Consider the following 13,253-nt stretch of genomic DNA (forward strand, 5'->3'; position numbering starts at 1 on the left):
CTGAACTAAGGGAAGCGTGCTTGAAGCGGAGTTCGGTATCACAGGCGATCAGCCATCATAACTACTGCAAATGCATAGTCAACTCCCGTTAATACGAAGTTCACGGGGACCACAAAAAACTTTGAATTAAACGAACTTTCTATTAAGCACAAAACACAAAAAACAGCCCTTTATTAGTGGCGAAATCGAGTATTTTCTCTAAGAAAAATAGTTGGTCATCTTGCTTTGCTTCTTCTTGCCGAATCGCGCTGCTGAAAGCAAGTTCTGTAGGCTGTAGATGTGGCGGAACGATTCTTCCGCGTTACCTTCAGTGGCAAAGAAGCACTCCGCGAGAGCAAGGCCCGCAGCTACATCAACAGCCTTAGGTTGCGGCTCGCCTTCAACGTCATCGTCGCTTTCCTGGGTCGCTTCCTGGGGCCGAATAATCTCTACAATTTCGCTATCCGTCAGCGCACCGCACGTTTCAACCGCCTTGTCTACGGCGACGTAATCTTCAAAATTGACGTCCCCGAGAGCATCACCAAAATCAGTGCCATCAAGCTCGCTTGTTGACGCTTCCTCCGCTGAAATTTCAGAGGCATCCTCCGAAGAAGCTGCCACAAAACCGCAAGCCCTGAAGCAGTTTGCGATTGTTTCTTGCTTCACACGATCCCATGCTCGCGCCAACATGTGGATGGCACTAAGCAGGCTCACCTCGTACTTTGTGGAGCTATCCATACACAAAATCATGCGCTCGAGAAGGTGCTGCCTGTACAGGACTTTTAACATTCTTGATGATGCCTTGGTCCATTGGCTGCAAAACAGCCGTTGTATTTGCAGGCAAAATTGCGAGGCGTATTGCACTCAAGGCTGGCACATTCACGTGAGCACTGCAGTGATCGACAAGGAACAACACCTTGCGGTTCGAAGCAGCAAACTTGCGGTCCAATTTGCTTATCCAGCTCTTGAAGACTTCGGCCGTCATCCACACCTTTTTGTTCGCCTCATAGTACACAGGCAGCGTCTTCACGCCTTTAAAACATCTCGGCTTCGCGGCTTTCCCGATCACAAGTAACCAACATCGTTCCGTGCCAGTCATGTTTGCCGCGATCAGCACCGACACTCTCTCCTTGCTGCGTTTGCCCCCAGCACAGTCGTCGTCCTTGAATGTCAGGGTCTTCTCTGGTAGAAGCCAATAGAAGAGTGCAGTCTCATCTGCAATGAAGATGTCTTCCGGTCTGTATTCGGCGAGATATTCACGCAGCTTTCCGTCCTTCCACGTGGCGCATGTTTCCTGGTTAACGGACGCCTTTTCACCACACACGCTCTTGAAAACCAGGTCATGGTGATCTTTAAAGCGCGTCAGCCATCCATCTGACGAAACGAAGTCATCGATCCCCAACATTGCTGCAACCGTTCGGGCTTTCATCGCAATGATGTCTCCGCTGAGAGGAAGTTTGTTGCTCCTGGCCTCCCTAATCCAAACCAGCAGAGCCTTTTCCAACTCTGGGTAAGCGCCAGTGCGCATTCGCTTCCGAGAAGTCTTGAACTTGTTGTTCTCAAATGCATCCATTATTGTGCGCTTGTTCTTGATGTAGTTTGAGAGCATGTTCGGCTTGATCCCGTACTTCCGCGCTATGTCTTGTTTGGCGGCGCCTCCCTTCTCAACTTCCTTCGAAACCTCGACTTTCGTTGCCAGGTCGATCGTGCGATAAGAGCCACGGTTTTTTCCATGGCTATAAACTGCACGACTAGGTACAGTCAATTCCGAATCACCCGTGGAACAACTTAGCCTACGAGCTTCCCGCACAAGGACACTCGACCAACACACGCCTCGACATACAATGCGCACGCTGCAAGACTAATCTCACACAATCTCGCCACTGCCAGTATGCAGCGCTGCGTGCACCTATGGCACCCGCGTGGCCTCCACGATCAGCTCCGGCCACACGCAGCGGCAGCTGCACGTGGCCTCCGGCGGGAGCCACTTCGCCTCCCGCCGGAGTTGATCGCCGAGGCCAGGGCAGCCGTAGCAATGAATAATCGTGCCGCTCCAAGAAGGATGGCATTGCGGGCGGCTGCGGTGGCGATGACACCAACGCGGAGCACGAAACTGTTGCAACACTTGAAAAATTGCCCATTCTACCAAAGAATGACGGTCACCTCGAGGATCCCAGCTGAAAATTAACTTCCAATTAAACAATATTGCTGGATGAGGACTTCGAATTATCGAGCGATTTCTTCTATAGGATTACATGCAAAACTGACGGGACCAGCACTTCACTTCTAATTAACCGAAAATTCCAATTAAGCGGCTTCGAATTATCGGTAGTCGACTGTACAAAGTTTGTGTGCGCATGCGTACTGGTGGGAATGGCAAAAGCTCACATGTGGACATAACCACAGAGGTGAACTGCTCAATACATGGTTCAAAATGGGAGCATTGCTCAAGTATATTTCCTATGAATAAAAATAATAGTCAATATAACTGAACAATAAACTGAAGATATGAAGATTAGCAATGCTGCCACCTGAAGTGGCTATAAACTTTTGTATGGTGCACTGTAGCCTTCACTACCTCCAACTAAGAAAGACAATAATGTGTTTTCCATGTGCATTTATTCTTTTTCTTCCTCTGATCGAAATTGCAGTAGGTAAAAGATGTTAGGGAAACTGAGCTCACCATTATGGAAAGTGAGTTAGTACAGCACATTGTGCACAGGCAAGGTTTACACTTACACCTCCCTGCCTAGGTGAACCAAGGCAGGCCATTGGAACTGTACATTGCCTTATGAATGTTATGCATTGTGCAATTGCAATACAAGTGTTCATAGTCATGCTTTATCATGCAGTGATGTGAAGAGGAACACATTTTGTTTAAGTGCAACCTTTATGAATAGCCTTTGTGTAATGCCTGTTTACAACAGGAAAGGGCACATCAGAAAGTCTTTGTGGCTATCTTTTCTTAGCCAAAACAAGGTACGTACAGGTAACTACAAATATATACATAGTACTTTTCTACGTACCTTACACTATTTTTCTACATAGCACCCAGGGCAGATCAGACATTTGTCCCATTGCAGCACTAAATTTGAAATGCCTCTGCAGTAGAATTAGTCTGGCTGACTGTGGAACCACCGTCGCACTGCCGTCTTGGCTTCACCGTTGCACGTGAATCACTGTATTGCCAGCATCTTCTTCGGCGGACCAAACACGTGGAAATCACTAGGGGCGAAGTCCAGACTATAAGGTAGGTGGTCCAGACTCTCCCGGTGAAATTACCGGAGCTTATAGGCGGTTCTGATTGCCACATGCAGCTTCGCATTGTCATGGAGGATAACCACGTTGTCCACATTGGAAATCCCTCGGCGTTTTCGCCCAATGGCAGCCACCAGACGTGACAGTGTGGAACAATAACTGTCGGCATTGACGTTGCACCTTGTGGCATGAAATCCAGCAGGAGTGGTCCTCGGCGATCCCACAAAACCATTAACATCACTTTCCCAGCAGATAACACAGAACGGAATTTTTGTGTCACAGGCAAACACGGATGTTTCTACAACAGGCTCTGCTGCTTCAATTCCGGCGTGAAATGAAGTATCCAAATTTCATAGCCAGTAACATTGTAGTTCGGGAAGCTTTCACCCTCTTCGGCATACTGTTGCAGATGATTCAGTGAAGCAATGATTCGCATGCCTTTCATCACATTCTAACTGCTTAGGCACCCACCGACATGAGCTGGTCTTCCAGTACCCTGAGGACCCATGAACGATGTCGTACACACTCCCATATGAAATGCCAAGATCCCAGAAAATGCCCTTCAGGTGCACGTGCCGATCTGCTTTCACCATTGGATCCATGCGAGAAATGTCGTCAGTCAGCTACGCACGCGAGTTTCCGCATGCTCATTGTCATGCAACTCTTGACGGCCTTTTGCGAACTCGCAACACCACCATCTCACAATTCTCAAATGAGACACCATTCCCCCCCGCCCACATGGACTGTATTTCCCTGTGGATTTCAATGAGCATTCATCCCTTGCTACAGAGAAAACGAATCTCACTTCGTTGCTCATAAGCCGTGGAAGTGTGAAGTACAACTATCTTCAACAACTGACAGCAGCACTGTGCCTCGAACTACCGGCAGGTAAGGCCGAGCCGGTCCAAGAAAGGTCCCCCGCTGGTAGCAGAAATGTCTACTTCGCATTTATAGCCGTAATTTGGCTAACAAAAAATAGGGGCAAAGACTTTTTGATTCACCGACATATAAAGATGGAAATTATACACTGAAAAACGCAGTACTGAAGAAGCATAAATTTTAGAATCGAAACTTAAATATTGTTCAAGATAATGCTGGTTCTGTTTTTGCTTTTTTCTTCATCTACAGCAGCAAAAAAAGATTTGACCATTTTCTGCACATGGTCTTCCATGCGGTCTCTAGGGCTAGCCCGGTAATGTAAAAATTAAATCCAGATGACTCATTTTCAAATGTGCCACTCAATAAAAACGACAAATGGGAATATAATATCGAGCCACGTATGTGCACATAGCTCCTTGTTTATGGAAAGTGATGGGATATATAAGTGTAGCATTTAGTTCACAAGGAAAGTCAGGAAAATATTTAAAGGATACACTAGCATTCAACAGACGAAAAGGAGAGGATAAGAATTGGATGCCTTGCTGGTATTGTGGAGTGGAGAAAAAGAATGGTAAGTGAAGGCGTGTGCTCGACAGAAGGTAAAGAAGCAGTTGGCAAAGCTTTTATAGCACATTGACGACAAAGACGACCGAAAGTACCACGACCGACAGTGCTAAAGCAGGCTACACATTTTTACCCCACAGCGACAGAAGACCTTGAGCGGGAGACCCCACAACAGTGCAGTGAAAAGAGAGTGTAAAATTGGCAGAGAGAGCAGCGTGCTATACAAGCAAAAAAAGTATAAGCTTCAGGAAAATAACAAATTCTGCCCTTTGTGGGTGCACTGATATTGTGCAGTGGACAAATGCAGCCATGTAAGTAAAGAAGCACAAGACAGTGGGTCACACAAAGGCTAACTGCAACGCAATGTCACTTTGGCTTTGAACAGTATAGACCTCCGAAACAACCTTGGCATAGCCGCAGGGCTAGTGTTCTTTTTTTTTAATTTGTACTAATTACCTTATTTGCTCAATTGTAATGGGTTGTAACGGGTTTTTATTTACACAATTTTCATTGCTTGAAGTCAACCTTCGCATTACGTTCAAATGATGGCAAACTAGACCATTTTTAAAAAGATATTCGAAATCTCGTGGGTTTTACCGTTATGTTGGCAACCTCTATCTTTACATATCAATCCAATCTATAGACAAAACCCAAGTCAAAACTTGTTTGTTGTCACAAGCGAATTGACGCCATTTTCGCTATGCTTATGAGTGGTCGTACAGTTATGGTGCTACAGAACGCTGCGGCTTTCACGCTTTGACTTCATTAATTTGTGACGTTATGGCAACATAGTGTATTCGGTATGACGTCCCCTTCTAGAGACAAACAATTTTCATCGACCAGGAGCTGGGAAACTCTGCCGCAGCTCAACGTCGAGTCAGCAATGGCAGGGCCAGCAGCAAGCCCTCTTTAAATGCAAGGCCTTTCGCGGACCTCAACAAGGCCTGCACCGCTATCTTGTACACAGTCGAATACCCGACGATCGGTTTCGTCTCACACGATTGTCCAGGCCGTGCCGATATTGCGGCCTAGGCCAATCACCTGAGGCGAAACCAAACATCAGCTTTTCAAATGCATGCAAGATAGTGGCCCTGATACGGCCTCCTGAATGAAATGGTTGTGCTGTTTTTTAAGAAGTGCTCAATCTCAAACGAGCATGACGGCCCAAAAGATGACTTGATCTGGCAGATGGACAGCAACAAGAAGCACATATTCTTGGGCGATCCCTTTCAGAGATAGTTTCACTCTTGCGAGACACTGTGCCGAAATAGCAAGCTTGGCGCTGCGCCAAAAACACTGTCACGGACACGCTAGGTGCGGAGCTGTTTGAAATTTTATGATAGTGTAATTATCTCCCAAATGATCACTTCAGAATACTGTTCAAGGAAAGCTCTTCTTCCTACTCAGGACGACGATTGAAGAGAACTTGTTTCCAAATTAATTTCTTGAACATTATGTTACAATTGCAATTACGTTACATTAGAGTAAATACGGTAATTGGCAACTTATAAGATTACACGAGCACCTGGTGGTGCTGCACAGGTAAATTAGTGCTATAAAAGAGACAGACACAAGAAAGGAACACAAAGACAAGTGCGTGTCTTTGTCTCCCTCTCTTGTGTCTGCATCTCTCACAGCGCTAATTTACTTGTTCAGCTATACAAGACCAACTAGCCCAACAATTAATTCACCTAGTGGTCATTGTAAAATGCTTATTCTAAAACATACCTCTGAGATTTTTCAGCCCACCAACGATGTCACCCTATTTCAGAGGCAATGCCCAGCCACCCTGCTGATTACCAACGTTCCAGGTTTCAATTTTAGTTTCGGTATTAAAACTATCTCTTCTTGAAACCTTCTCTTGACACATCATCTTGAAGTGCAAACAAAAAATTCTACACTGAGGCCTGCCCTATATCTATGCTATCCGAAACAAGGCTTCTTGCACAGTACAAAGTTTTGTTGCAGTTGGCCTTCGAGATGCAGCATGTGATAGTACATAAACATTCCACATGCACCAAAGCCCAAGGCAATCAACAATGTACCATGCATCTCTAGCGGCTTTGCGCTACACAGGAAAATGCATGCGACTGGCACACTCGTGGTTTGATTAACATGCAACACAAAGCATGCAAAAGCAAGAGCATGTGATTGATACTCGGCGAGCACCTGAGCTTGCCACACATTGGCGCTGCCAGCCACAGCTCTCCCGACCCTTCAGCTATGAATGGATGCTTTCCATTCTTTAATGCATGTACGCAACAAGGATACAAGCACTTCTAAAAAAGGGGGGAAAGGAGGCATTCAAGAACCCCCTCAATGTGTGCAACCACAAGCTAGAATTTGGAAACCATGACTGAAACAAAAATATTTATTCCAAGCTTAGTCATGCAGCCTTAAGCTGTGTGCCACACAATGCATATGTTCATGTTTGAAAAATGCCAGTGGGTGTATTCATTCCAGATTACACAGCCACGCTGGATGATCTAATCAAAATTTTTCCCTGTTCTCATGGTCTCAAACTTCTGTCTGCAATGACACACGCCACACCTAAATTCACATTTGTATCCTGAACAAAGTCCCGTCACTTCCCGAAAATAACGAGGTCCTTATTTGAGCCGAATGCGTGCATCACTGAAAAACTTAAGGCACCATGTTGCAGGACAAAAAACTACCACTGATGCCCAAGTGCCACAAGTGCCAAAATTTGTTTATTTGTAGAATTGTTCCTGTCCCAAACGAATGGAAAACCAGTGTGTTTGCACATGGAGGCACACTATAACAGAAGGGGCCATGGGGAGATCTCAGGAAAATTGGTGTTCCAATTACTGGCAGCAAACCTGCTTTACTTGAAAGCCAAGCTTTTCCGTCTTTTTCTGGCCTAAGCCGCCTACTGTAATGCTTGCAAGGCAGGCTCGATATGTGTGGCAAGCCCAGCAGCTGCTTTTCTCAACAGAACAGGTGAAATGGCAGTCGCAGATCAAATGAATGATGAAAGAAGAAGTACTGTAGACCCCCCACCCCCACTTGCTTGCATGGCTGCTTCCTTTCTCTCTCTCTGACCTGTTTCACTGACTGCGACTTCACCTTGCGGCGTTACTGCGCTTCAGGAACAGATGGAACTGTCGATGGCCTTGCACCTTACTCGTGCCTCATTTCTGTACGTGCCTCGCCAATGCTGAAGATTTCGTGCAGAGTCATCTTTGGGGGTTCCATCCCAGGTATTCCCACCTGGTAGATCTTTACAATGTACGCCAGGAACGAGAGCGTCTTGATCTGGGCGGCCATGAAGTCCACAAACACCTCACGGTTGAAGGCTGGATTCATCCTGCGATCATGAGAGGAGTCAACCCTTCACACCCAAACTACTTACAACAAATGCAGCTGGTGTGAGGTCCTATTCTGCACAGGCACAAACAAGAGCATGCAATGTACGGCAGATAGGACAGGTCTCTTAATCCTATTTAAGTGCAAGGTTTGCATCCCTTACACATTCAAGTTATAGTGTAAAAAAAAAAAAACTCGGGTCGCTGGAAAAGCAGCAAAGGCTTGCTGAGGGCACACACAGTGTGTTCACCACCTGTTACAACACAAATAGAATTTACGCATTTAGATAATGTGTTGCATAAAAATAACATTTAGACAGGTGTGAAAACTCAAAGAACACAACACTGCACCATTTCCTGAGCTGCTTAAAAATTTAGCTTCCAAGTTGCGACTCACCAAAACGGCACTTGACACTTAATAAAGCTTTATTGGGAAAATTTTCCTGTTAACTAGCATACAAATTTCGCATAGAAAGAATAACAATTTGCAGTATGAAATCAAACAGCTATGCCACTAAACACCATTTAGCAGAATTATAACATCACGGTAGTTACAGCAGACTGTGTCACACATGTAGCTGCATTCTTATACATGAACAAAGCTTTCTCATTACATATGATAATGATGCTTCAATAACATAATCATGCCACGGTGAAGTCGTTTACATCTTCAGTCAAGGTGAAGAAATCTACACCTCTAAGTTATTATGCTCAATAGTGTTCTTGTCGGCAACTATCCTTAAAGGGGTGGAGACATGAAAATTTTTTTTCATGTGTTCTTCGATTCAAGTGTTGTGTACTGCTTCAGGAAGCACGATACACACCGCAGGATTCATGTATACCCAATAAATAATTTAATAATAGCATTATTATAACATGCGATTTCGGTTTCGGTTTCTGGGCTCCGAGTGATACTATGACGTCGTAGGAGAGGAAACGCAACAAGGCTTGGTCACGTAGGTCACAAAAAATAGTGACGTAAAACTATGCTGCGTCGTCTGCTCACACATATGCGTGCTGTGCCAGCAGAGGTAAACAATTGGCGACTCGAAGTGCATATCGAGATTATCATAATTATTGCGAAGAGCGACAACAACGGTAAGAAAATATTGCAGCTTGTGAGAGTCGTTGATTTATTTTTAAGCACCATCAGCTTTAGCTTTGAAGTGAACCGGAAAAGGCCTAGCAACGATATCGGCGCCACCGAACGATCTGTGGCGGTGAGGCTGCCGTCGGTGCCAGAGTGACCACTCCTCTGACTCCTCAGTCGCTGATTGGCCGCTTCGTACGGTTGCCGGACAAATGGATCTTCGTCCCAGCCTCTCTACGGCAAGGAAATCTCGCCGTTCGCGAGCAAAGTGGCTGTCGCACTGCGGCCCGCGAACGGCAAACGGCATGCGGCGAGTTGCCGTGCCGGTAACGTGGACGGGTCTTTACACGTTGAGAAACGCCAAGCGAACGAGAGACCGTTGAGAGCTGCCAAACTATGCGACTCGCAAATGCTACGTCAGCTGCTCTCCACTACAGCGCTGTGCATGTCTCGGTTAGCCAGGGGCCAGGGTTAGGTCAGCTGCAGTGTTCTAGAAGCCTGTAGCATAGAGAAAGGATTTTTAGAATGACAGAAATCTGAGCTAGGTTGGTAAGGATTCATAATGCAAAGAAAGGGTAGGACGTTCAGACACGCACACAAGAGAAGTGGACAACACGAACATCGCATATCCTGGACCCTTTCGGAGCCGGCCGGCTGGTGTTACACTCAAGGCCCGTCCACGTTACCGGCACGGCAACTCGCCGCACGCCGTTTGCCGTTCGCAGGCCACCGTGCGGCGTTCGTGTTGTCCACTTCTCTCCTCTTGTGTCCGTGTCTAAACGCCTTACCCCTTCTTTGCATTAAGAAAGAATTTCTAAATGCCTGTAGCTCGGTCATAGTGGAGGCTATGCTTGGTCGCTCGGTTCAGCAGGCTCCATAATCGGCATTTCATCGCTACTCATCATACGTCAAGTTTTTGTGCTAGTGTGCTATGATGTCAATATTTTCGTTCCTCCGCTGTGACGTCATAACAGCTGCGCTGGCGATGGGTCTCAACCACGAGAAGGAGCTTTTAATGACTTTTTGGAGCTGAATTAAAATTATTTTGAAATGTTTGCAGCGTCCAATACTTCGTTGTGGGTGTCCTCGCATACAGAAGCAGCCTACAACAGACTTTTTATAGCCTCAAAATTTAGTGTCTCCACCCCTTTAATGCGTCCCCATTTCCTCTGCAATGTTTTCAGTCAAGCAGAGCTGCTCCGAAACCAGTGGCAGACCAGCTAGCGTCAATCTTGACAACTTGGGTTATGCCACAAAGCATCGTGCACGGCCAAACGTGTGACTGCCACTTCCCAATAGCAGGCAAGACGAAGCCACACCTGTGCTGGGGCAGGGGCTGCAGGGTGATGGTGTTGAGGATGAGCGGAATGAACTCGGCCACATCGTCGTGCACGCTCTGCTTGTAGAGCTGGTACATGAGCACCACGATGATGGGCAGTTCCGCCAGCACCTTCAGGGACAGCACCGCCCGCGGGATCACGTTGTACTGCACACACGGCCACAGGCAGGGAGCAAACATTGCGTAATGCCTCCAACCTGCCAGCTTACAGGGGACCTTTGGTAAATGCGCAGGCAAAGACAAAGCTCACACACTCGTCTAAGCAGCATTACCTTGGCCAAGCTGGAGGTGGGCAATGTGAGCAATTATTTGGTTCTTGTGCACAACAACTGGCTAAGCCAGCAGCAGCAGCAACACTTATCATCAGAAAACTTGCAGGTAGATATACCCTTCTCATCAGTGTTATTAACCAATTCCAGGTAACAATAACAACACAACAACAAAACAAGGGAGATGCACATAACTACAGTAAAGCGTCAAAGGCAATGTCATGTCGGTACAGTTAAACCTAGATATAACGAAACACTTAACTTTTTATAACTTTTTGTCCATAGAACAGCATGTATTTCGAATCTCAATATCAATACAATGACACTTGTTTATACATGATTTCCATAACGAAATTTCAATGACGCCGCAAAGGAACATTGAGACAATAGATGGAAACTAGCGTGAATGCAGACGGTCAAATTGTTGAATTACATGTGGCTGCTTGTGAGCGTACCTCTCAAATTGCACACTGTGCAGCAGAGAGTGGCCACTGAAGTAGAGCCGCAAGAACCTCTGGCTGTTACAGACCGTATAAAGTAAAAGTGCAATAAGCAGTGGCGTAGCTAGGTCTTCAGTCCCCCCCCCCCCCCCCCCAGGTGTAGTCGAGGAAGGCGAGGATATCGATAATTTCCTGGTTTCAGCACCAGTACAGCCGCCTTGGATACCGCGTACGTCCCCCGGGTCCCCCTCTTCTTCGCTTTCTTTCCCAGAGATCGCGAATGCAGCCGGTATACACGCTGTTTTTTCTGCGCCAAATAACACAGGGTGCTGCAGTGATAACTTGTGATAAGCGCATGTGCACATCTTCTGTCAGACTGTAAGGCTTGGCAGCCAATACAAATGCGGCATCGTGGAAAATATGGCTCACGTCACAAGTAACAAAAAATTTCTTTATAAAGTTTTAATTACCAATTTTAGCGGCAATATTGCATTTGCAAAATTTAAGCCCGACATTCATATGTTGCCCAACAACAACTTCGCAAAAATCGTCGTAGGTACTATGGCACGCAGTATTTTGGCAGTGGGCAGCCCTGAACGAAAACGAAAATTAAATTGTGTGTCAGAGACGCTGATCTCCCCACCCAATTAGAAAACGCCACCTGCTGCGCGAGCACCAATGCTATGACAATTACGAGTTCTCTTCATTCTGATCAATAAAGTCTTGTTTTTATTTGCTGCTATATGGACAAAAGTGATTATCCGAGCTGCGGTACCACGACAAGATTGGGAACAGAATAGAGCACGTTTCGCGTCTATTCTTGGCGTGAGCGCCAGGCGCGCTCGTTGAATGCCCTCTTACTGCCGTCTTTGATCGTCTTCGCTGCGCCTTCTGAATGGAAGAGGGACCCAAGAGCCTCAACGCCTTACAACGCCTGACTATGTTTAGCGACGCCTGCTCCCAGCATAAACGCACGGCACAAGCGCACCCCACATGAAACATTCCGCTAAGGTGAGTAGTTTAACGACCATTTTGCGAATTAAATTTTTTAGCCCGAACATTCATGCAATTATTTCATGGGGTGTTGAAGAGTTGCAGCCGACAATTCTGCGTCACAACACATTGGGTACATGAACTCGGGCTACTGGATACCGGAGCATTCTTTGCCATTTGCGCCCAATCAAGCCGGAGGAAAGAGGGGTTTCATCAGACGTATATGACACCTCCCCTCCCCCCCCCCTCTTCTGGCCCCTTGCACCCACAGCCCACGGCCCCCCGGCCCCCCCTGTTGCTACGCCACTGGCAATAAGATCCTAACGCACTGCACAAGCTGTATGTATGCTGTGGGTGTGAGGGAAAGGGCAAAGGAGAACCAAGAAGGATGGTGGCTTGATGCGTGCGCTCGAGTGCATGTCTTCCTTCTATAGCCTGGCCGTGCATGGCCGTCAGTGTAGCTGGGCGCATACAGGGAAAGTGCACTTTATTTAAGTGGTAATCTGCGGCGGGTGCAAAGCTGGGGCAAGTCGAGACGGCTGTGCCTGCTAGTGCACTGTCTTCCCATGCATTTAGTGCAGGAGGTCAGGTAATCTCGAGTTTCAGAGACCATTGAAGCCAGAGGCAGATGAAATGTTCACTCCTCATCGCACTGTGGGCGACACTATCAGCCGCAGCAGCAGAGTGGACGTGGAAGCTGCTCGGGCTATGCTTCGTACCACCTATGTGAAGGTATCGTCGACACGACATGAAACCGTATGTTTAGTCGCCGACTCTCAAATTTAACAAAATGAATTATTTTTGTCATTGAAGATTGTTGCTTCCGATTGCCTAAAATTCATAAAATTTCACAGCCCCTTTCGTGTAAGAAACAGTGACTGTACTTATTTGTATAAAAAGCAGATTTTGATATAGCGAAATTACGATACAGTGCAGTTTACTTATAATGATAACAAGAACGAAATATCCAACTGTTTAACCTATCATTACTTTATCTGGACGGTCGTAAAACAAAAAGCTGCCAAACATACCTTTGTAGCTCCGAAACTAAATTTGCCACTTGAGTGAAAAATAGACGTATAAAGTAGCCTGTGAAAAATAAAACGTTGATTTATA

At 46.4% G+C, this 13,253-nt stretch overlaps 1 protein-coding gene across 6 annotated transcripts in view; it reads right to left on the reverse strand.

Moving 5' to 3' along the window:
• Nipped-A (Transcription-associated protein Nipped-A) overlaps window positions 1–13,253 on the reverse strand; it is a 413,461-nt gene that overhangs the window by 342,708 nt on the left and 57,500 nt on the right. For 4 of the 6 annotated variants that reach the window (XM_065445501.1, XM_065445492.1, XM_065445508.1 and 1 more), the window contains 2 exons: window positions 10,416–10,582; window positions 7,849–8,008 (listed from right to left, as the gene is read on the reverse strand). In XM_065445501.1, the coding sequence (XP_065301573.1) occupies window positions 7,849–8,008; window positions 10,416–10,582 (327 nt within the window). The remainder of the gene's footprint in view (window positions 1–7,848; window positions 8,009–10,415; window positions 10,583–13,253) is intronic. The other 2 variants (XM_065445525.1, XM_065445517.1) reach the window with 1 other exon arrangement.

Source organism: Dermacentor albipictus, chromosome 1 (genome assembly GCF_038994185.2).
Source record: "Dermacentor albipictus isolate Rhodes 1998 colony chromosome 1, USDA_Dalb.pri_finalv2, whole genome shotgun sequence".
Lineage (NCBI taxonomy): Eukaryota > Metazoa > Arthropoda > Arachnida > Ixodida > Ixodidae > Dermacentor > Dermacentor albipictus.